Source organism: Mixophyes fleayi, chromosome 4, assembly GCF_038048845.1.
Source record: "Mixophyes fleayi isolate aMixFle1 chromosome 4, aMixFle1.hap1, whole genome shotgun sequence".
Taxonomy (NCBI): Eukaryota; Metazoa; Chordata; class Amphibia; order Anura; family Limnodynastidae; genus Mixophyes; species Mixophyes fleayi.
The window spans coordinates 162,549,047-162,575,149 of record NC_134405.1 but is presented as its reverse complement, the minus strand read 5'-3'; the positions used below and the strand labels follow the sequence as shown (position 1 = coordinate 162,575,149).

The following is a 26,103-nucleotide window of genomic DNA, read 5'->3' as shown; positions in this document are numbered from 1 at the left end:
TTCCTCCTCTCGTCCCCTCTTCTCTCCTTTACATCAACTGGCCCCCATTTGTACCTGAGTTTTGTTCACCCTCCCTTAGGATGTAAGCTCATTTGAGCAGGGCCCTCTTCCCTCCTGTGTCCTTACCTGCTCTTCTGCTCCGTCTTTACTGCATTAGCCTGCTTGGAGCTTCTGAAGTGTTGGTATATTTGTTTACTCCTCAGTAATGTTTTACCCTGTACTGTCTATTGTTTGTGCATTGTACGGCGCTGCGGAACTCTTGTGGCGCCTAACAAATAAAGGATAATAATAATAATAATAATAATGGCTTTCATTACACATGGAAGAGTAAAAATTCTACGAGTTCAGAGGTCTGGAGTCACTCTGCTGTGGGGTGTGAAGTGGGTCCATGTAGTGGGTCATAAATCCCGGTTGGGTGAAATTTGTTGAAGTTGTTTGTCACGAACACCCAGCCTGTCCCAGACACAGCAATCTGAACCGCTAGCCGTGACTGGCGTCACCTTAGTCACTTAGCAATGAATACGCATTTTCTGCCACCACAAAGGATTTATTATAGTCTAAGAATCACTGAAAAATACGCTAGATTAAATATGTTTAATCTGAAAAATATTTCCAAGGCTTATTTACAAAAAGATAATAAACAGACACATGATAGGTTTCTTCCATTATTACTCTTCCTTCCCTAATGAAAACCTCCTTATTATTACTTTAGCATATCTTAATGAAGTATCACCCCCTTCCCCCCACCCCCCCCCCCCGGTACAAATTTCTTTATGTTACAGCTCTTAAATGTTGTGCCTTTTTCTCAGTCATTCCCTTGCAAACTTGCCTGATGAAGGGACCTCTGTACTCTGAAAGCTAGCAAACATAATATATTTTTTTGGGTTATCCATAATGGTATAATACTTTTGTCTTTTTTGATTTTTTTGTCACGAAAGTATTTAACATCACATAGGTTTTTCTGGCCGACACGGTACTGCAATAATAAGAAAAAAATATTTTTTGCTACACATTTCAATACAAAACAAACAAAACCATGGGTGGAATATAAAACAATAACATTAAATGCATTTATAAATGCGGAGATAAATTTGACAAGAAAGTGATATCTAGGCTAGTGCTCTAACACTTTTTTTTCCCCAACAGCATGCTCCATTTTTAAGCATCCACACGTCTTGATATGTGTTTAACTTTCTGGTGTTAACTACTGAGCAACCTGCAGTCTTCTAAGATGATCTGAGCTAAATGCACAGCAAGAAACTTGGTTTTCACAGAAAATAAGAAATATATACTGTGAACCATTATTTATACAAGTGGACCAGAGTGAATTGTTAATAACTGCGCAACAGGGTCACAGTGTGTTGACTGGTAGTTAATACAAATCTCTAAAGATTTAGCACTGAAACAGTATAGAATTTTAGAACACCTTAAATCCTTTCAACTTAATAGACCATTAATAAATCTGACCCTGAGAAGATATTTAATGGTTCATCCATATGTATCCACAAGGTTGAATTTTGCTGCAGTGGGATAGCACCGTGCTACTACTTTTAGACAGTTACAATATGGGAAACATCATTTAACTAGATTTCCCTCCAAAAACTATTTTACAGTACATTACAAATCCATTTTACATTGTGTATTAAAAGCCAAAGAGCCATTTGTTATTATGTATTTTTCTAGCTGAAACAATATTTTTACCTAAAAGACACTTGTTAGCATCTTGCTATAAAACCTACACATTGAATAGAACAGATTAACATTTACCCAAACACTACTTAAAATTAAGCTAGACAACAAACAAGCCTGTCTATTTATGGACCAGAGACCAGATGCAGCCCCCAATTCTTTCCAGTGTTTTATTTTACGATTTATGAACCTCCAACTCAATAGGATTCAGTCTTCAAATTTGTAATTATGGCTCCCATTAGAGGTGCACAGGAGGCAGCAAATGAAGATGGCCAGGTATATCTTCCACTGCAGTGTGGAACCAAATGGTTCAACAGACATATGCTGTAACATGTGACCTGCAGCAGTGCTTTAAATGGAGGCACATGCCCTCCACCTGAATCCACCACTGGTGGCCATGTTAGAACAACCTTCATCCATGCAGTGGATTGATAAACATGTCTATATTGTGTTTAAGCATTGCCTACTGCTGCTCTGTTTCAGTCTTTATTTTGTGTATTTTAAGATGTGTAATGCTGATAAAGCACAAGCCTTGAATTTAGGCCCTCCCCAATCATATCACAGATGATTGTTAGCCTATGTGTCATAGGCTAACCCCTTTCCTTTCTCATTAAGAGATCTAATTGTCATTGGTGGGCAGCGGCCTGCGGTAACTAACATTGTGTATGGCAGCATAACCTGGTGATGCATAATCTTGTAACGCTGGTAGTTATCAAATCTTACCTGTCCTCCGTTGCATTTGTGAAAACCCCCCTCCTCTGCTTCAGAGGATGTGGGTTTCGTAGTCCGCCTAAAGCTGCTGTGAAGTGCTGCAGTGATGGTCTGGTCCTTCCTATATTTGCAGTACATGCGCCTGCCCTACAAACAGTTTATTGCTTAAAGCTGTGCCAATGTCATGGACTGACAGTGACTTCTATATCATGAGTGTATCATGCCCCTCCTCCTGCCTGACAGCTCACTGTGGAACTGTGTGGGGATTAATGACCTTTCTAGTGCTGCCCTGTCTACCCTACTCTTCTTGCCTCCTATCTTTATATAACACATACTCTGCTTTCTAGGGCCTGATTATACAACAAGTTAACCCGTATATGATACTCATGCATTCTAGTCAAATCAAGCTACTTAAGGTCTTAAAAAGGTTCTTGTCATGCATTTGGGCCTAGCCCAGGGCTCCTCAGGGGAAGAGCGTTACTTCCCGACACAAGCACCCTTTTTAATGTGTGTTCATGAGGTAAAATTACCTCACGAAAATGAGTTTGACCCCTCAACTCGTAAATTTAGCCTTTACTACCCCTTCCACGGGGGGAAGGGGGGATGATGGAAGTTAACTGACTTCAATATTCTATTTTTTTTGTCAAATAATGTCAGTATACCAAATTTCAGGTCAAATGGATGAGCCCTTTCTGATAAAATAGTTTTTTCCACACACACACAGACACTAACACACGCCGCTAGGCTTATACTTTTATACAAGTTAACCCGTGCATGATACTCATGCATTCTAGTCAAATCAGGCTACTTAAGGTGTTAAAAAGGTTCTTGTCATGCATTTGGGGTTAGCCCAGGCCTCCTCAGGGGAAGAGCGTTACTTCCCGACGCAAGCGCCCTTTTTTAACGTGGTTTTGTCCACATGTCACCACCTCATCATTTTTCTCTATCACCTCATCCTTCATCTTTATCGCCACATCTATCCAGATGTCTATCCAGACACAGGGATCTCTCTCAGCGGTCCTGAGTATCACACTCCTCTCGCTCTGTCACCCCCGGCAACCACCAACCACTCCCCACTGTCACTCCCGGCAACCACCAACCACTCCCAACTGTCACTTCTCCTTCAAGAAATATATATATATTTTTTTAAAATCTTTATAAACACTTTTAACAATTAACAAATTAAATTAATAAATTAAAAACATTTTAGTATACCAAATTTCAGCCCTTTCTGAGTTTTTTCCCCACACACACTAAGAATTTAGTAGGTCAGTGTATAACTCCGCCCAGCAGGTGGCGCTGCAGCTTGGGTTTTTTTTTTTACACACACAGACACACGCCACTAGGCTTTTATAGTAGATAGGCTGATTAGGCTGCAGCATAGGGACAAGTTTTTTTGGGAGAAAGGAGTACAAAATTATGACAGGAATATGCTGTCATAATGGTAGAGGCTGAAGACAAGGAGTCATCTTCGGGTGAGAGCGTAAGGATTATTGCTGTGACCCATTTAAAAAGCCAAATAGAGCTGAGTTTCAAAAACGTGAAATTACAAACATTGATGATGAGTAAAGGAATCAGGATTTAAGCTACGAGCGTATTGCCTAGGGCAGCCTGAACTATTAATCAGGTTCTCAGTTTGTAAAATAGACCCCTAAGAAAGAATATATATAATTAAATAAAAATGACACCATAACATTATTTAATACTATAATGGTAAATAAAGTACTAAAAAGGCTTTATTTCCCTTATCATAAACTACTCATCATGTATTATATAAGGAATAATGCACTCCCTGCTATAATATCTAAGAAGAGCATCTAAGAGTTCAATGGCCTGCGGCCTCATGCTTTTATTAGTATGTTTTCTGCATTTGGTAGACCTAAGGCAAATTATATCAGCCTGTTTGACTTTGTTTGAGATTTGTTAAATACATTTTCAATAAATAACTACCCGTCACACTGATGCATAAAATTACAATCTTCATTTTTACCAAATGTGGAACATATGTTTAACACACACTGTGCCAGTAAGTGGAAGCTACAAAACCATTATAGGTGAAAAAGCTTTAGACATCTGGAAATCATTATTTAAATTAGATGTCTATGCGTTAATGTGAACAAACACTTGGAGTTTTCATTTTTGTTCTTCTAATTGTACTGGTGAATCACACTACGACTAGGTGATTTATGGCAGTGTTATCAGAGTAAATATCTAAATTATTCGCTCCACTGCAAAACAAAAACTCCTACAAGCAAATAAGACATCAGTAGATTCAGCCACAATGGCTTTTTTCATGCACAACTATTTTATGGTTATAGCTTAGTATTAGTTATTATAATATGTATATTGCATTGTATAGTTTGGTATATTTGTGTGATTTCAATATATATTGTGGATATATTTTCCATATTGTATTTGTGATAATTTGCATAGCACTGGCAAATCAAGCACTGCATTATTTCTTCTTTCAGCTGCAAGAGAGCAGATTTGCTAAACCCAATTAAAGCTGGCCATACAACATGCATTCTGATTATTTTGCTCCAAGGCCCAATGGTTGAATCTGAAAGCAATTTGGCCTTTACTTCAAGCATCCCAAATAGCCCAAATTCTGGAGGGACCATTCCAGTTTGCAGACACCAACAAGAATGGGGTTTACTAAAAAGTGGGTGTATACTCAAGCAAATGTCAAGAATGCAACTGTCAGAATGCAGTGCAATAATGTCATCATACAACCCTTCATATGATAGAAGACATGAAAGCTTTGATAAACTATATTTTTTCTTTTTTTACTGAAGCCCGAGGTGCGGTGATCCAATCACGCAGTGCCTTAATAAAAAGTGCTAGGGGCATGGGACCCTTCCCAAAAATGGAAAAGACCCAATCCTCCCCATCCCCTGGAGCCAAAAAGCCCCTTAGGGAGCAAGGGTCTTCAGAACTACCTCTGCTGCAAGGCTCGGGCAGTCCCCTTTACCCCAAGGTCGGCTGAAGCTTTCCCCATGCAACTGAATCTTCACCAACCCCCACAAGGAGGGAGCCTCAGACAACTTGGGGAGAGATCAGCCCACAAGGAACGTGCCCAAACACAAAACGTGCAAACAAAAATCAAACCAACTGAAATCCGTGCATAACGAAGTGCTTCATGTTCAATAAATACAAAATAAAAAAGTGCCCATAGGCCCCAGCCTCATGGCCGGATGATATAAAAAATATTCTGGCCAAGCCAAAAGGCTGGAACCAAGAAATAAAAGTGGTGCAGGGTTCACAAAAATGTATTGTGCTATGTGCCTAACTTTGTGCAATGTGATAGTGGGCTATCACCACCCGTGCATTTTCAGGTCATCTCCAGGCTCTGTCCCCAGGAGGCACAGACACCTCGAGCCACCACCAGCCTTCTGGCGTCCAACCAAGCTTTCCCATGGCCCTTTCAGGTGCACCATAACATACCCCTTACTCAGAGAGGTTCTCACTTGATCTTAGTTAAAGGCAGAGAAGCGATAAACTATCCTTGCCCTACATGCAGAAAACCCTCCACCGCATGGGACTGAGAGGCAATTTCCTCAGAGGAATAAATGCCTTATATCACAGCCTGTCAGCCGTGGTGCTTACAAATGGATTCTCATTTCCTGCTTTTCAGATAAACAATGGAACTAAGCAGGGATGTTCTATTTCTACCTTATGATTCAAAACCAGAATAAGTGGTAACTTGGGTATCTCTGGAATCAAAGTTGCCCCCTGGGAGCATAAGGTAGCATTGTATGCAGATGACGGCTTTGTCACACTATCTCAACTTCTCTTGTCCCTGTGACTTCAAAGTAAAGGCTGATAATACCAATGCTTTAGATTTAATCTTACCCCCTCACACAAAAAACCCAAACAGCAACAAACTTCAACTTTTGCTAACAGTCACACAAACGAATATGTCAGACTAACAAGATAATATGAAAGTGGTTGTATGAAAGCAATTATCTACCTCTAATAGAGACATTAAAAACAGACCTGAAAAACTCAAGGGCCTATTAATTTACAGTCCAGGCCTGTAGGAAAAAGGAATATCGTTCTGAGAATATTATACATGTCCCAGACCTGCCGCCCAACCCATCAAAATCTCATCCAGAATACTTCCGAATCTACAACAACTGACATGTGGTCTGGTGTAAGGTACCTTAAAAAAAATAAAGAAAAATTTGCCCAATTGCAAAATAAATATGATGCACATCCACCCTTCTGAAGGTGGCATCCCATTCTATATTATGTGCCCTACATCCTCTGAGAAAGAAGTGGGAAAAATGATAGGAGAAGAGGCATGGGGAATTCTTTACAATCAGGGATGTAATTTATATTGAAGTCTGGCATACAGAGGTGTACGTTATGGTGCAAGGCTTACTTACATGTGGGTCTGAAAGGGAAAAAATATCCACATCTTTCATGAGATAGCTCATACTTGCCAACTCTCCCGGAATGTCCGGGAGACTCCTGCATTTCGCGAGAGTCTCACGGACTCCTGGGAGAGTTGGCAATCTCCCGTATCTGGCAGAATTCTGCCCACTTCCTAGTAAAGTGGGCAGAACTAGGTCCAAAACGCGCGATTCACCAGAAATCGTGGCGTTTGGCCCCATGACATAATGACGCAAACACGTCACTTGACAGCAGGGGGCAGGGCCAAAATGACGCAAATTTTGGACCCCCCCCCCCTCCCATCCTCGGCAGGCTCCTGGAAGCCAACTTAAGGAAGTTGGCAAGTATGAGATTACTGTACAGGTCTAACCAAGATGAATTTTGAAAATGGTTAAATGCAAGCATTTTATTAAAACCAAACTGCAGGTTAATAACGGGCATTTAAAAATATAAATAAGCAGACTGAGAATCAAAACTACCAAAAATTATTATACATTAATATATTGTACTGCAATATAATGACCAAGTGTGGGGTATATAAAAAAAAATCAATTATGTCACATGTATGTCAATAGACAATTGATGAGATTTTGCAAGTTTTGGAAGAACAAGGTCCCTGATTGTGCTGGAGGAAATGTAATACAATGCTCAGCAGATGGAGGTTTTCTGAAATCTTGAATATTCAGCATGACGTGTTAGAAATGAATAACTGCTATAGGCAAGTGGCAGAACTTGCAAAGCTTCACTGATAAAGTCTTAAATACATTATTCATTGTTGTATTAATGAAAGAAGAAATGTTTTATAATATTAGAAAATATGAACAAATGTACTTTAGCATAGTTGTATTACATAATTATCAGTTATTCAGGACTAAAATGTCTTTTCATCACCAAAAGGGATATAATAAAAAAGTATTTAAAGATTAAATGTGTCTAAGGAAAATAACTTGTTTTAGGGGAGTATTTTTTAAACCCAACAGGATTCACTTCCTATTTCATTAGGACTTTATGATAGTTAAAGGTTTTCAAGTCGCAATTTCAATATAATAAAGGTCTGTACTAGCAGAACATCTCAGAAGGAGATGCAAAACTAAAATCATCTATAGATAAAATAGATCTTGTGAGTCTACACAAAAGAAGGTGTAATGTTACTCAATACATTTTCAAAGAAAGACACAATGAAAGTGAACTTCAAAGTGAAGAAACTGGGTATTTTGTACGGTATTCATATGCATCTAAACTTAATAAGTCATTCAGCCAGAGGAGCACGAACAGAGGAGCACGAACAAAGCCAAAATCAAATATGCTCAGTCTCCACTGGGCAGTAAGGGGAAAGAATAGGCATGAAGCCATAAGGAAAACACTAGGGGGCCTGATTCAGATTGGAAGCAAGTTTAAGCTTAACTTGTGTTTGAAAGAGTTGCATGTAAGTGAAAGTGTATGTACGCCGTATTCAGAGTTGAAGATGCGTTCAGGACTGAATGAGTAGCAGATGCGTCCTCTTGACAACAGACACATGCCACAGACACTTAAGACACCTTGCGAACATGTGCAAACAATTTATAGGTTACAAATAGAATATAGCTGTGAAGCATCATTTAAATTTAAAAAAGCTAGTTAATATAGCAAGAACAACTTCCAGGCCTGCTCCTCAATCCCAATCCATTATGCCTCTGGTCCAGCCAAGTATACTATTTAGCTTATTAGCTTGATAATAATTGCCTATATGAGGAAGCTGGAGACCTCCCTGGTACCTTTGCTATAAAATGCTTCTAGTTTCAAACGAGGTCACCTGCCACACCAGATGAAATCTCTTATCAGAGAACCACTTGGGGGGAATGTGCATCGATAGTGTCGGCAGGAAGTATAAAATTTGAGCCAATTATTAAGTATGTTGATTCTCCCCATCCAATAATATCAGTTATTTATTTTATTTATACTTTGCGTAGTTTAGTCAGCTACAACAACAAGTTGGTGTGGAACAGTTGGGTTAAATCTTTTGTGATATGAAATCCCAAATATTTCAGATGGGACTGATGCCAGACAAAATAAATGCATGTTTCAGACCCTCTATTACTTGAGGTGGTGATGTAAGGTTCAACGGTACAAATTTCAGTAATTTACTTTGAAGTTAGGCAATTTGCCAATTTCGCTGAATAAATTGGAGAATGAGAATTCTGGGTTAGTAAGTGTTGCAAGCAACGAGAGCAAGCTTATATTCTTTGTCTTTCACTGGCTTTTATTTTAGACCTCATTAAATTTGGGTTCATTGACCATGCAAGAGCTTCCATACAGAAGACAAAGATTAACGGACAAAGGGGCATCCCTGCCTTACTACATTCCCGAAGTTAAATGAGGCATAGTGATCCATTTATTTTAATTCTAGCTGATGGTGATTTATAGAATTATAGGATTCTCTGGAAGCAGGTTGGACCCGCCTCCAAGAACCCAACATCCCCAACATAAATCCCCAGTCCACCCTGTCAACAATTTCACAACCGATTGGCACAAGGACAGCAGAAGTGCCGGAACCCAAGATATAATGAATGCGATCTAGCACTTCTGTTGTGTTATCTCGAGCCTGGCCACTGTGCACTAGTGTTGGTAGTAGGAGTCTCAACCAGTTTGCTATTAACTTGGCAAATAATTTCACATAAACATTAAGTAGGGAAATAGGTTGGTATTTGGGGGACAGGGTGGGGTCCTTACCCTCATTAAGAAAGATAGAGATAAGTGCCTCTAACGATTAGTTCCAGAAAACTACCTGTTCTGAGACTGCATTGCATACCTCTATGCTTCCTTCAGCTCCATAAGGGTAAAGGACTACTCTATATGGTCCTTGTCCTCTGCTGAAAGCCCCAGCTACTTGATTCCAGACAAATATTATTACTATTATTATTATTATTATTATTATTATTTTAGATGTATGAGGCACCTCAGTGCTCCACAGCGCCATACAGTAGGAAAACAGGACATACATAAAGATGGGAAATAAAAGATAGACAAAATAAATGCAGACATGAAAAAAAAGTGTATAGAGGGCCCTGCTCATTAGAGAGCTTACATTCTAAATGGTAGAGGCCACAACTGAAACAAGTGTAGCAAGTGTGGTTGAGAGTGGAGATTGGGACAGTTCTGAAGGTGCATTAGTGTGAGCAGTATCAATGGGGATAAGCTCTAATAATGAGATGAGTATACAGAAAGATTCAAAAGATTTGAAGGCCGAGGGGAAAGACTGATTTGGCGTGATAGCAGCACAATTGATGTCTTGTAGGCGGGAGAGAGGGGTTCATCAGAGGCAAGACAACACGCAGGTCAGAGGTAGATCTAAGAGGGATACAACCCCTATGATCAAATGGGAATCTCATACGGTGACTATTTGGGGATTGCTTATCTTTATAAAAAGAAAGCTTTTTCAAAACTTGTCAAAAATCTTGAAACTCAAATTAAAGACTTAACACCCACCAACAGAAGTATCCTAATCTTTTAATGCTCAAAGGACAACTTGATAACTTGCTCGCTACTAAAGCAGCCAAAAAACTCTCCAGTGGTTGCAGCAACAGTTTTAAGGAAGGAGGGACAAGGCTGACTCGATCTTAGCACACAAATTACAGAACAAATGTACGCGCAATAGAATTATTTCTTTAACAGATACAATAAACCAACCCCCTATAAGACCCTCAAAAAAATCATAGAGAGAGAGTCCAAATTTACTACACCTTACTTTACAACTTGCATTCGCCCTCACTGATGACAGAGCAACACAAAAATAAACTATTATATTTTTTATGTACATGATATGCACAGATATCTGCGGAAGAAATCAATCAGACAATACAATCCCTGCTTTTGGGCCCGATGGTCTCACAGTGTCATACTAGAAGTTTACGAAAGTTCTCATGCGTATGCTTTTATCCTTATTAACGCTATATTACAGGGCAAAAAAAAAGTGGTACCACCAGGGCAAACATTATTATTATTCCTAAAGTCGGATGTCACCCCAGTATATGGGCCAATTATAGGTCTATATCCCTTTCTAATGTACACTTGAAACTGTTTGCTAAACTACTGGCGAACAAACTTGCTTCCATTATCCTTGCATCGTCCACCCAGATAAAGTAGGCTTTATCCACAGAGCAGTGAACACAACAAAGAGAGTAATAGACTTAATTTATGCAGCCAATAAGCATCTGATCCCAACTCTGGTGGTGTCTTTAGATGCTGAGAAGACCTTTGACAGAGTTTCCTGACATTGAAAACACCTGAAAGAGCAAAGAGTAAATAAATATGCATTAAACTGGACACCCTACTTAATAAATAAAATGAAGCCCAAATAGAAGACTTGCTGCAGAAGATTAAAATTCTAGAAACCACTTATAAATCCTCTCTCTATAGAGAGACATTTGCGGAATTGGCAACAGAGGGATAATACAATCTCAATAAACTACTAAATGACAGAATACAACGGTCATGCCAAAAGTGTCACAGCTGGTTCTTGTTCCTCTACTGGGGTAACAAGCAGTGCAAAATGCTAGCCAGGGCCCTCAGGGCTCAAAGAGCCATTTCCTACATTCATTTCATTAAGACTAATAAGGGAAAACGCACCATGAAACAGGCAATGTTGCCTTCAGTTTTTATACTTAACATAAAGTCATAACGTTTTATGATTTTTTAGTTCACAAAGTAGTTTTTTCTCTTTGCTGAGGGTAGTTAGGGAACTAAAGAGCTGTGTAAGGGTTGTCATTTCTAATGGTCTACATTGACCATATCAAGCACTGTGTAAAACACTACAATTTATGCTCGCAAATGAAGGGAATGCTTCCAAATTGCAGAGCGAATAAACGGTTCTAAAGCTACCAGTTTTATTTATAATCTTGCATTTCACCACATTCGATAAGGGCGCATACCTAGGCACCAAAATTTCCTCAAATGTCATAGTATGAGTCGTATAGTAACCATATATAATGAGCGGGTGCTCCAGTTTCCTCCTACACTCCAAAAACATACTGGTAGGTTAATTGGCTGCTATCAAAAAATTTACCCTAGTCTGTCTGTGTGTGTGTGTGTGTGTGTGTGTGTGTGTGTGTCTGTGTTAGGGAATTTAGACTGTAAACTCCAATGGGGCAGGGACTGATGTGAATGAGTTCTCTGTACAGCGCTGTGGAATTAGTGGCGCTATATAAATAAATGGTGATGATGATGATGATGATGGTGATATGAGGTGATCCTTATATGTTTTGCACTCACTGATGCAAACATACATGTTGGCAGAACCTTTTGGTGTCTGTAAGATGTCAACAGTGTTGGATAGGAATATTAATCCACACAGCATTAACATTAACCAAATTGTTTGTTAATTTGAGAATATCTCATGCCTTATTTTATAGTTGTTCCAGAGAGTTCCTGAACATCAGTAAGCTCCACAAGCTGAAAATCAGAATCATTGCTCTAGATGTAGACCTATATGGCCAACCATGCATCCAGTCATCAGAGCTGCACTTCCAGACATCACAAAATCTGATTGCGGAGATTACAAGATGACATGGAGAAATCCTACATTACACATGCACACAATGTTGAAATATATGTTCACCAACCAACTCATTGTCCTGGTATGTTTTCCATGTGCATGTGACAGAATATACCAGACAGCTCATACTATAAATGCCAAGAAATCTTCTCACCAAGTCTGTAAAATGCAGAGTATGTACATTATATAGATCCACTAATACACATGCAAAACATCTTAATAGCCCTGTATCATTTATTTTGTGGGTTTTTTGTCCACATTGTGGAAAAAAAATCAAAATAACAGAGACATAAACTCTACTTTTTCATCTCTAATGAAATAATATCATGTCTGGCAGCAATCCAGCTGAAAACTTCCCAAGTAATAATGAAGACAGAACTGGAACAATGTTTCTCCCCATGGCTCCTACTTTCCAATGTGCCAGTACTTGGTTTACCAGCATGTGTTATTGGAAGGCAGAGAAGATAACTTGCATTTCACTATGTGCTCATCTTTTTACTAGTTATACAAAGGAAATTGACAGCTGCCAATGTGAGAGAAAATGGCTGTGTAAATCTTACATGTGACTGATAGTTATATGGAATGCACTGTGTATATTATCCCTGTGTGATTTTTATTGACAGAACCCTTTGGTAAGGTGTCAGCGGGGTTGGATAAGATTTTATTTGAGAACAGCAACAAGAGCAGTGATACAGGTACACCCAGGGTTAGTGGCTGCAGCAGCTGAAGCAGTTATAGACTACAGTTAGGGCATACTTGCCAACTCTCCCGGAATGTGGCAATCTCCCTGATCGGCAAAATTCGGTTTAAACGCCGCGATTCACCTGCTGAAAAAATTACGCGATTTGCGTCATCACGTCAAGGGGTGGGGCCAAATGACGCAATTTTGGTGCCCCGCCCCCTGCACACCCACGTCCCAGCCGGCATCTCCCGGAAGAAAGAAAACAAATGTTGGCAAGTATGAGTTAGGGTCATAGGGTCATACAGCAGCAGGATGTCATTAATCACCTCCCCCTGCACCAGCTGACACTAGAGAACCAACAGAGAGAGTGTGAGAGAGTAGACAGCATACGGAGTGCACTTCTCTCCAACACTCCCCCTCGCTCAGAGCTGTCTCTGATTACATGTATATAAAAACAAACAATCAAAAACATTTCTTAATAAAGTGTTCCTGTAACCAGAAAACACTGGGTTAATAAACAAAACAAGCAAACAGTGATTCTTATCAACATTAATCAAACAAGCATATTCCAGTCCCCATTTTAACAGGAACATATTCCGCAAGTGTTATGTCAGTCCCTTCGTTAATATATCACCAGCATTACCCTCACTTCCTATATAACTCACATTGATAGACTTTCTCTCCACTAACTCACGTATAGAGTGAGGTCTATTGACAATGTGTTTGGAATATTGCTTTGTACTACAAGACAAATCATTTGCACCTTTGTTATCAAAGTTGGGAGGGGAATTCAATTCTCAAAATATCCGCATGAGGTGCCTCCGGAATGGTCATGAGACAAAATGTGCAAAAATGAGGGTTACTATTTACCATAGTAATGGTAAAAAAAAACGTTTACATCGCGGACAATTGAATCCGCCCCTCAATGTTGATGGTCTCTGTGTAGGAACGATGGTCGTCCTCATCTGATCCACAATCGGCATCACAGAAAGTCTTTAAAGTTTAATCTTTAGACTTTGTAAATCCCAACTTTAAAGAACTTGTACCTTTAAGGTAACTTACGATTCTTTGTACTGCGATCCACTGTTGCTTCCCAGGGTTGATTGCAGACTGGCTCATAGCATGTGTGTTGTCAGGTGGAGCCCAACTACTTACATATATTAAGCTCCCAACAACACGTTCTTTCTTCATTTCCTCTATCTCCTCGTCACTTGTTGGTAACACAGCTTGTATCATTTTTATGCTTTTATCACTGGGAATGCTCACTGGCTTTGCATCAAACATTAAATACTAACAGCCCCAGCTTTCAGATTTTTCATGATGCTAATTTAACAAATGATTTGCAGGACCTGGATCTTTTAATCAAAATCAAGTTGGTACAACAATAAATCATGAATTGTAGAAATGGCAATGACTAGCCTTAAGGCGCTGTATCTTGCAACAGGTGAAAAGATCTCCCTGTAGTTGATCCCAGATTTTTGTTTGCATCCCTTAGCTACAAGGCGGGCTTTGTAGAGGGCAATGGGCATTCAACATTCAGCTTTTTGCAATAGACTAGAGATGGTCACTGACCCCCATGTTTTGGTTTTGGATTCGGTTTTGGATCTGGATTACCGTCGTGTTTTGGTTTTAGTTTTGGTTTTGCAAAACCGCCATTGCGTGTTTTGGTTTTGGTTTTGGTTTTGTTTTGCTATTTTGTTGGAAAATACATGTTTTTGTGCCTAAATTAACCCAATTTAGTGCTCCAACTGTTTTAGAGATAAGTAATCTAATTGTTGAGGTAATAAATCATCCAAAAAAACTGTTTAATTCTTCGTTGGTAGGCCTTCATTTATTCTACACACAAAACAGATTGTCTTCCTCTCCATCTATGCATATTGGCAATGCAGCCATCGTCTTTGGATGTATATTACACCCTACACTTATAGTTAAATATGTAAAGAAATGGAAAAAGACAGTTTGCTTTCTGTCTCTCTAGGCCCCCCTCCACTTTTTTCAAAAAAACAAAAAATTCAGCCATTATAGACTACAATATTAATTGACATGGAGAAAGCCAGTTTGGTTTCTGTCTCTCTAGGCCCCCCTCCACTTGTATAAAATACTAATAAATTCAGCCGTTATATACTGTACAATATAAATTGAAATGGACAAAGGCAGTTTGGTATCTGTCTGCATCAGATCCTCTCTCCATTAGGAGTAAAATAGAAAACTATTCAGCCGTTATATAATCTAGAATATAAATAGAAATTGAGAAAGGCAATTTGGTATCTGTCTGCATCATAATCATCAACATCATCATTAGCGCCCTCGTCGCCTACACAAATCTCCCCCTCATCCTCTTCTAATTCCAAAGTGGCATCCTCAAATATTAAGAAAAAATAATAAACCTCTATCCTCCTCTCTGCACTAGCGATTTTGGTTAGAGCAATTGCAAGAACAATATTGTATTCTCTGTCCCTGCTCTAATTAGCCTATGACTACACCCTGCTCTCTCCCTCTGTCAAATGGCGATGGATTGCTGTGGAGGCGTGTATTTATAAAGTTGAAGTATCGCGAGAACCGAGCCCCGAGATCCGACGACGTCACGATGACGTTCGGCCTCAATTTGGATTCGGAACGGGCGGGAGAGTACCAAGCTGCTCAGCTCGGTACTCGGATACCCAAAGTTCGGGTGGGTTCGGTTCTCGGAGAACCGGACCCGCCCATCTCTACAATAGACCCACTTGTTCTTGATCATCTTACGATCACTTGTTAACTACAGTCCATGTATTGTTGTCATCCAGAGCTGTCAGCTATGTGTCTATCGCTGACTTTCACTCTTCCCAGTCGCTGCTTGATTTTGCTTCTTGGATGTTTTGTGGTTCACAGAAGGCTATGCTAGCGAATTGCTTGCAGTATTTCCTGGGGGGGAACTCCTCTATTACTCCTCATGGAACTTTTGCTGTCCAATTGGACGTCCGCATTAACACATTCAGCTTCAGACATGCTTCCCGCTGTCTGTATATTCAGCGGTACAAATTTTTGCTGTGGCTCTTGTTCCACCATCCCACTAGGTGGCACTGTTTTGTGAAACACCCCATTTCTGGATTTTATGAGACATTTATTTGTAATGTCCCAGAGAGCCTGCATCCTTCACTCTCCTGGCAAAATCGAAGCAGGATTCATTCCATCGATATAGGATCTAGTTTCCATCCCCTTTTTTGGGAATATGTGTATACACCTTACAGCTGAAGACACGGAGGTGACTGACACTCGACTTTTGTCGAGCTACTGTGGGCGCACTCTTTGTTTTGTTTGTTTGTTTTTTTTTAAAGGTAAAATGCAGTGGACAATGCATTTGCCCAATTTTTTTTTTCCAGGCCTGCGTCGCTTAACATAGTCTGTGCTCTTTCAACATTTGTTATCGTTCTCACTCACACCATTTTTTCTGACATGTAGCCGCCGCTCGTCGGTTGATGCTGTGTGCCATATTTATTCAGGAACGAAGCTAAAGTCCTGTTGTCACACTCTCCACCATTGCCAGATCTCAAGGCTTTCAATTTTAGACCCTTTTGATTCTCCTCCAGGCTCTTGTATTCCGCCATTCTGTTGTCAACTTCACTTTTGGCTTTGATGAAGTATATGTTTGTCATCCTTGTGGTGTCATCAATGAGTGTGAAATATTTGTAACCACTAACCAATTCCACCTCCATTGGAACACACATCTGTGTGCACTAGAGTTAGCGGTACTTCAGCTCTAGTTGCCGACTTCTGAAAGGGGCCAGGAGTTTGTTAACCCTTAACGTATCTGTCACATGCCAGTCTCTCAGCGATTCCTGTCACCATTTCATCAAGGAGTTTCTAGATGTTATTGTATCCCAGATGACCCAGCCTTTTATGCCACAGGTCCATGGATTGATTTGTATCAGAAGTCGCTATCGCACAACACTCTTTGGTGTCTAGGACAGTTGGGTGCACAGGGTCACTGTTGCAATCCAACTTGTTTTGCAGCACACACTGGCCCTCTGCAAATTAGACTTTGTAACATTTTCTCTCCAAGACTTATGTGATTGTTTCCGACTTCTGTGTCAGTAAGGACCTTGTCTCCAATGCCTTTGAATGATAGTGGTTCTTGTGGTTAGTAAACTGTACCACTCTTAGTTGCAGCTGAGTTCTTGTACCAGCAGTCCTTCTATCCAACATCCAATGCGGACTCATTTGATTGGTCACACTTCTCCATCTTGAGATATACAAAGCACTTGTACTTGGGCTTTTTAGACTTGGGACCTTTAGTGAGCAAAGCAGAACCCTCAGCATTTGTCTCAACGGGAATGTGTTCTTGGAACTGCAGCAGCTTGGCCCTCACGATTTCTGATGTCAGCTTGATATTATTGAACTCCAAAGATACCACAAGGAAATCGAATTCTGGCATAAGATTTTACAGCATTGCCAATGCAATTTTCTCATTGTCGAACTGTGCTCCCACAGATGCCATTTGTGAGGTTATTTACAGCATTTTGTCAGTGTACCCGTGCAGGTCATTGCAGGCACTTAACTTTGTTCTGTACAGTTTGCGCCTTAAGTTTATTCTCCTTATTAGACCTTGGTCCTCATACGCCTTTTGTCGGGTTGTCCACATGTCTTGTGCTTGCACTTTCTTGCTTGATGATGGAATACATATGCTATTCCACAGCCAAGCTAATGGGTCCCATGGCTCCAGGGGCAGGCTGGGCAGGGGGGCATTTGCCCCCCGGGCTGGTCTGATAGTGGGCTACCTTGAGCTGGGTCACTGGGCCACCTACATTTTATTTTCATTTAAAATAGCCTGTTGTATCGAGTTAATGAGGCTTCAGCAGTTGTAAAAGTTATAGAATGCAGTTAGTGTCATAGGGTTATACAGCACAGTCATAGCGTCACACAGCAGCAGATGATGATGTCATTAATCAGCTCCTCCTCCACCAGTTAGCACTAGAGGACCAACAGAGCAAGAAGACAGCATATGGAGCGCACTTGTCTCCAAGAATGCATTCCACAGTGTTACACTTTCAAATCAAAGATGGATGTCAGACAGTATTGGGCAACTTTTCCTTTACTAAGCAGAGTTTTAAAAAGAGAAATTTGTTGTGAGATTTATAAAATAACTAGAATTCATCTTGCCCAAAGTATCTAGGACTTAAACATGACAGATATTCATAATTATTGGAGGTCAAAATTGAAGTGAATATCCTTTAAATAACTGGTGTTAGCTGTGAAAGCAGCATCCTAGACAGATAAATATAAAGGACAATTTGACATTTTTAATAAAGTAAAGTTTAAGATTTTGACAAAAAAAAAAATTAATTTTTCGCTCTTAAGCACTACTGTAATAGTTCTCTGAATCACATAGTGTCTCTTCAAAAACATGGTATCCCTCAGGATAGCCCGATAAATTTGAGCAGAAAATCACTTAATCAGACCGGCTAACTGTGTACACATCATTTGTGATTGACCTTTTCACCTGTCAGACCTTTCAGGTCTTGGAGTTGTCATGGGACCAATTTGTATAGCAAAACAACTGTGTTGCACAATATCTTTGATCATTGGTGTGTTTGTGCAAGAATATTCTTTACTCAAAATCTACTTTAGGGTCAGTTATACAAATTAGATGGAAGTGAAACAACATCATCATCATTATGGGGGTAATTTACAAACCAATAAATTGCAGATGCACACCCCATTTCACTCCTTCATGATTCATTTGAGCAGACAATTGCTTGTTATTATACACATTTTTTAGCCAGTGATGAAAATACACGTCTGGTAATGTATTGCCACTCCCTACATTGATTTGAAATTTACCCTTTTTATTCTTCTCCTAAAATACTTCTGGTTTCTGCCCCATTGATGCCAGCAATGGTGTAACTAAAGTTGTGTTGGTGCAAAGTCTGCTATTTAGCTACAATACTTTCTTTAAGTATTTATGGGTTTATATAATAAAAGGTCCATGTCATCCTACAGGGAAGTGTCTTCTACAATGTATGCATTAAACAGTGTCTTACATTATACTGGCTAGAAGTCACAAGAATAGTAATAAACAAGCAGTGCAGATAGTCCCTGTATGAGACATCATATGATTACTCATGCCGTCTCTCCTATTTGGCATAACAAAAAGCACTGCGATTCGCAGCCACAGTATTCCCCTTTAGCATTACATTCTCCCCAACACAATAATAATAATAATAATAATAATAATAATAATAATAAAAGAAAGATTTCTTTTAGAGCAAACACCTTTTAAAATGACTGCACCTGTTTCCATTTTGCCGTCCTGCGCAGCAGGTCCATCGGGAATGACGCTCTTCACCTGCAGAAATTCATCTGGCTCATCTCCCCCAATAATGGTGAATCCAAAACCCATGTTACTTTTCTTTAGAGTGGTGCTCAGAAAAGTTCCTTTCAGCTGTGATGCATCACGTGTAAAAAGTGGCTTTTCTGTAACAAGACAAACTCAGTATCATGCAAAAAACAAACAATCCAAATTGGTGAAGACATGAAAAGACAGCAGCACAAACTAAACTGCTAATAACAGTGGACCACACTATGCTAAAGCTTCTAGTTCAACAACGGTTTGTGAGCAAATCTAATAACCACATATTTTGCCAGTATCTTCAGATGTAGGTAATAAAACATAAAGGAATGGCTCAGTCTACATTAATAGATTATCAGTTCTTCGGAAACAATCGCATAGTCAGCGTGCACCAACGGGAGGTCCGACCGGGACCTCAACCCCCTAGTATGTGTTCTGGGATCCAATGTTACCAGTCTGTGAAGTTTTTGTCCAAATCCATCCAGAGGAAGGCCCAGAATAGGCTCCCTAGGTCAAAGTTCTGCCCAGGGTACACCAATGTGAGGTCCAACCGGGACCCTAAACTCCTCTAAAACCTGGTCCACATGAGTTTCATCCCAATTGGTGCAGCGGTATCCAAATGCATAACCAGACAAACAAACAGACCAATGAATTTTATATATATATATATATATATATATATATATATATATATATATATATATATATATATATATATAAGATTATGAATAGCTGCACAGGACCACGTCTCCTGCTCTGTGCAGGACTGGATGGAGTTTTTTGTCTACAGTTGTAACAGCAGTAGGGATCCATCCTTGATCTCTGCCTTGGGGTTCTTCTAACCTAAAACCAGCCCCCAATTGCACACATTTGAAATTGCAATGCAACCACACAACATGTATATGTGACCTGGCAAACCTACCTGTCTCAATAAAGTTCTGTAAATAGGCTGGCAGAGGACAGAGCCAGTTTGCAGAACATTTTTACACTTTAATAGACTACAATGGATCAAGAAAAATTATGAAAATCGAGGACTAGGCCATCTATGGTGTGGTTTAAGGCATAACTGGTACTTGGGCTATATCTGATCGATAAGAAGATTTTATTCAGAGACTCAAATTTTTTTTTTTCATACACCAAACATGACTTGGAAGTCTATACATTGCTCAAATAAACATTTTATTAAACATTCAGAATATATTTGTTATGTTTAATTATACTATACTTTAATTAATTGGTCCAGACAGGCTTAATTTTGGCATACAATGCTTTGACAAATAAAATATCTCTCATAGGAGATTTGCTCTCTGTTAAAGAATAAAAGGGAAGTAACAATGGAATCCCAACAATGTGACATATTTAACAACATATTTAATTATTTTGGGAAACATTTTCAGGATTCTACATTTTGTTTCTGGTTGTTTTCAAATGTTTACTTTCCCCCTTAAAATGTATTCATGTATTTAAATATTGTTTTTATTATTTCTAGAGTAAATAGTACATACAGTTTATTTAGAAAACAAAATGTACTCTGTTACAGAAATTAGCATTAAATAATTATGCACATTATGTATTTTCAATGGACTCGTTACTAAACTGAGATTGCAATGTACCTCTAAACACCGGCGCCTGCATTGGCTGGGACCCCAATTCCGTTGAGGGCATGTTGTGCTGTTGAAGCTTCCTCTTTGCTTCTAACACGGGATTCTCAAATTGAGTTCTTCTGTTTATGTGACTATTAACAAAAAAAAAAGTTGCTGTAGTTTTATACATCTATTGAACTGTCACATTGCAAGTATAATGAGTAGGACTCATTATAGTAATAATGATATACATATTATAATAATAATAATATGCAACACATTGAATAAAAAAAACAGGTGTCCCTTAGTCCCAAAGATGATCTGTATAATAAGTAATAAAACCTCAAAAAGGAGGAGGAGGGTACTTATCCTTGAAAGGAGTCTAATTCAACTAGAGCAGCGGGTATAAATTTATCCGCACTCCAAATAAATGTGAGAAAATATTAAATAAGTGTTAGAATGTTAAAAACAAAGGTCTATAACTTATCACACCTATCTCTAATGAAGGTAGGGATACTTTTACGGATATTGTTTTTCATTCCCCATTTTTCCTTCTTCCCTAATTTGTCCAGACATATTTTTGTAACAGCCTTTTTACACATAAAACACATTTTACATAACCAAAGCATAACTTATAGTAGCAAAAGAAGTTTAATTATTAGGTCGTGAAGCAGTTCTTGAACAGTGCTGTCACAAAGGCTGATGTGACCCTTTTGGCCGGTTTAAAAAAAACAAAGAAATATTATATAAGTTGTTGTTGACATGAATGTTGAATTATTTAGTTATATTTGTCCATCTGCATAATTGCTTATAATAAAAATATAATGAACATGTAAAAACATTGACACAAACATCAACTGTTAAGGGTCAGTGCACATAATATAAATAGCATACTAGGTTTTCAAAACAATGTGTTAAATTAAAATGCATTGTGCTGCATTATACAACTGAATATTATCTGTATTGATAGTCTATGCAACAGATGTTTATGTTTTTGTGGGAAGGGCCACATAAATTATAAATGCATTACTGGATCCCAATACAAATAATGTCACATAACATTGAATATGTTTATTTACAGTAAAGCTAGGTCCACAAATAAGTGGTCTATGCTAAAACGGAATTTACATTGCAGATAAATCTAGGTCAAAGAGATAGGATAAAAACGTATGCTCCTTTGTTTAACCTGTGCATGGACTACAATACAGTGTAATTATACCCAATGTATGAATAGCAATGAAATGTTGCAGACAGGCTTCCTAATTAGTCCTTACACTGCTTGTAGCATACACTAGCTTTCTATTTCAGAGTTACACCCTTATATAAACTTAAAAATGAGTCTATATTTCTATAGCAATGGTGCCACTAACTATGATATCTTTAGAACACATACAGTTAAAGAGAAATCAACTTACTCAACATAGTATGTGCCATAGATAGGATCATCAATTTTCTCCCAGCCATAGGGAAGCTCTGAAAAGAAACACATTTTAAGTTAATGGGAATATCATCATCACAGTGTGCAACTATCTGTATGTAACAAAAGCATGTGGCTGGATACTGGACAGCGGAAAAAGAAAACGAAAGAAGACAGGGCTCGTAGAGTACAACATTATCATGCTAATCATGTACTATTGTTTCCACTCGGCTATTAGCTATCAGTTATTGTCAACATCTGTTATTGACCATGTCCACATCTCTTGTAGGAATATGTGCAGCATCATATTTAATTTATGCTGCATTCAGCAGTGGTGAGATAATGTGCAACAAGCATTGGATCCAGCCGTTATCACCAACTAACTCTACTATACAAGTAGCCGTTATTATAAATCCATTCTAGTTTGTACAATCATTAACAACAGAATATTAGCAGCATTTGGCATATCTAATCTGGATGTTTTAATATCTGAACTACTGGGAATTTGTTCCAAAGATCTCTTAGGGGCCGATTCAATTCTGCAGAGAATAACGCAGTATTAGCAGTTTTACCGTTAATATGGTAAAACTGCGCATAATTACCCTTAAAACAGTAATTTCAACGGTGGATTTTTACCTGCGGCTCCCCGAGCTGCAAGATGAAATCCATATTAAAATTACCGTATTAACGATAATACTGTTAACACCGCGCTATTCGTGGCAGAATTGAATCGGCACCATAGTCTTTCAGGAAAAATATTTTACTACATTTTATCTGAGATTTTCACTGCCAGATTGATACAATGCAGACCCTCCCCCACCCCGTCAATCTTACACTCCACTTAATCTGGAAAATACTGGCCTCTAACGTACTGAAACCCTTTATGTACTTAAATATCACTCGCTCTCTGTTTTCCTCTAAACTCTATGAGGCTCCTTGAGTCCTTCGGGATGTTTTCATCATTGGTGTGTTTGTGCAAGAATATTCAAAAGATTTAAAATCTGGAAACTGTTTTACAGCCTTTCTTTGGATATTCTCTATTTTATTACTATACATACCTCTGAAGGTGAAGTCACAACACTAATGGCAACAATTACTGCGTCATTAGAAATTGGTGACCTTATAAACTACGAAAAAGTCAGCCAAATTAGCCTGACATTTGTATTTGAGAAGGTTCCAAATGTCCACCAATTGTTACGAGCCGCGGCTCCCCGAAGGGCCGCCGCGACTCGCATCCGCTAGCGCCAGGCGTCCCGGCCATCTCCATGACCACCGGGACGTCACTTCCGCCTCCTATGTCCCGGTTGCCTGGGCAACAACCGGGACGCCGTAACACCACTGCTGCAGCGCCCCGGCCAGCGATCTGGCACCCGTGCGCATGCAGGCAGGAAAAGTTAATGCTGGCTGCATTATTTGTGGGTATTGACTCTGTGATAGAGTCTTTTAGTAGGGAAGTCTTCTTGGCGCTGTTTGAATAGGATTCTGTTTGTTTTTCTTTTGATTTTGAAGTAGGGAGGGGTCTCTTTAGCACGCATTTCTATTGGCTCTCCTTGCTATTTAAGGCAGTGAGGACAGAGCCTCATTGCCAGTTATAGCTTCCTGTGTAGCTAGGCTCCTGATCCTTGTTTCCCTGCTCCTGTGCTGTATTCTAGTTTGGATTTCCCGTGTATGACCCCTGGCTTGTTTCTGGAACTTGTTGTATTGCCTGTGACCCTTGACCTCGGCTCGTTATCTGGTATTGCTGTCTGCTGCCGGCCCTTGACCTTTGCTTGGATCTCACGCTGCTGTGTACTACCTCACGCTACCCCTGGGTTCTCCCCAGTCAGTGCACATTTCCCTACCCTCCGTTCGTCTGCAGCCAAGTCTGTCCCAACCACTAGGGGCTCCAGCGAACACCAGACTTCGGAGAGGACTTCGGGTTTTGTCGTGCTGACTGGAGGGGTTCCTAACACCAATGAGTGCATTGTCTGGTGACATTTTCTTTGGATTTTTATCTGATAGGGCTAAAGTATCTGGTTGGTCGATAACATGCCTGTGCGATTATTTGATTAGAACTGCAATACTCTGCTTTGGCCACGTTGCAGTCTGACCAGAATTGGTCTTTACCCCCTTTGGCTGCACATCTGGTTGTTTGCCCATTGGATTGGAAGAGCTCATATCTGTATGTGTAGTTAGCATGCCTTCCACTAACAAATAAATTCTCTACGGCTCCATTAATGGTCTATTCTGTTCAGTTCTTCTCCTTTCTGCTGCTAAATCACATTTTCAGTCACTGTCAAACCACCTGTATTTCTAGCTATATAAAAACATTCAATACACACAGATATTGGGTTAATAGTGTAGTTGGTTTCACAAACTTGGACTTTTTCCAGCGGCATTTGCATTACAATTGAGAGTCTCATGAGACATATATGTAGAAAAGCCATGGAACACATTAAATCGCATTATTCTACTGTTTTATAAACAAAGAATATTCAGCCTTGTTTTTTAAAAAAAATCTCAATCCATTTTGTTCATTGTAATTTAGGGAACTTCTAAACGTCTTAAATTAAACCTCTAAAATCTAACTATACTGTATTTCCCTTATAAATAGAGCAATTTAAAATAACTCATTCCAATTTTCCTCTATGGCAAATACAGAAATACATATGTATACCATTGCAGCCATAAAAACAAATTATTATTTATTTATTTTTTTAGAAAAAAAACCCAAACTTTTACCTTTAACCAGTTGGTAAGGGATACAGAAAAGTAAAAAGGGAGGGGCTGGGAAAGTACAGCAGATAATTTACATGTAAAAGGATGCAGCACATTTACAATAAAGGTAAGTGTCTGCAGTAATAAGGTACAGCCATCATCAGGAAGATTAGGACGTAGTATTGTCGCCATAAAGATGGGTTATCTACCTATGATCTGCCTGATGTTGTGCAGCTAGTTCTGTGCTATAGACACGCCACTTGTACCACTTAACTAGGGGGGGGGGGGGGGAAGCAGAGGTTGAATATTTACAATCAATAGTCTCCATTTTTAAATCCATTTTGCACCTTAGCCATAATTTTAGATATGTGGGAAAGATATGGGTCTGTCCAGTGCCGGCCAATTGCTGCAGGAGCAGCTATCAGTATATGTTCTGTTATTACATACCAGGAAGACTGGAGATAAAAGATGGCGTAGCGCTAGTTCATGTGTCAGAAAGAACGATCGTATTACTTGTAGCACCAAATTAGTAAGCTCTGCCCATAATGGTTTAATTACTAGACAGTCCCAAAATATGTGAAGCAAATTACCTTCACCTTGACAAATTTTCCAATAGTATTTAGTCTTGGCAGGCCAAATCTTCTGAAGTTTGGAGGGAGGCAATTAGTCTATCGGTTGGTTAATGTTTCTATGCGGTTCATATATTTAGAAATACTATTTTATTTATTCAGCATGATCAGTGAGGATGGATGGAGGATGGTCAGGCAAGCATGTCTTTATTATTGCCCAGGATAATGTTAATTTACTACTAGTCATACGTTTCCCAATACAAAATGGCATGACATGTTAATCGCTGAAAATTTATTTTAAAAAGCAAGGATATACCTTACTATACCTTGCATCCATATACATTAGCAGATTTTCCAACATAAAAAATAAAAGTCATGATAAAAAAACAGAAATATTGGTTTAATAACAGACTGGGTGGTTATGTTTACTTTAGAATGTAGGCACACATTTTAGGGAGCTTGTGAAGACGTGTAGACACAAAATTTGATACCCTGAACCATGCCT

General features: G+C 39.2%; 1 protein-coding gene across 9 annotated transcripts in view; it reads right to left on the bottom strand.

The window, feature by feature from the left end:
* MAGI2 (membrane associated guanylate kinase, WW and PDZ domain containing 2) overlaps nt 1-26,103 on the bottom strand; it is a 768,432-nt gene that overhangs the window by 131,411 nt on the left and 610,918 nt on the right. For 6 of the 9 annotated variants that reach the window (XM_075208713.1, XM_075208714.1, XM_075208716.1 and 3 more), the window contains 3 exons: nt 22,331-22,388; nt 20,946-21,067; nt 19,257-19,457 (listed from right to left, as the gene is read on the bottom strand). In XM_075208713.1, coding sequence (XP_075064814.1) covers nt 19,257-19,457; nt 20,946-21,067; nt 22,331-22,388 — 381 coding nt within the window. The remainder of the gene's footprint in view (nt 1-19,256; nt 19,458-20,945; nt 21,068-22,330; nt 22,389-26,103) is intronic. The other 3 variants (XM_075208715.1, XM_075208722.1, XM_075208717.1) reach the window with 1 other exon arrangement.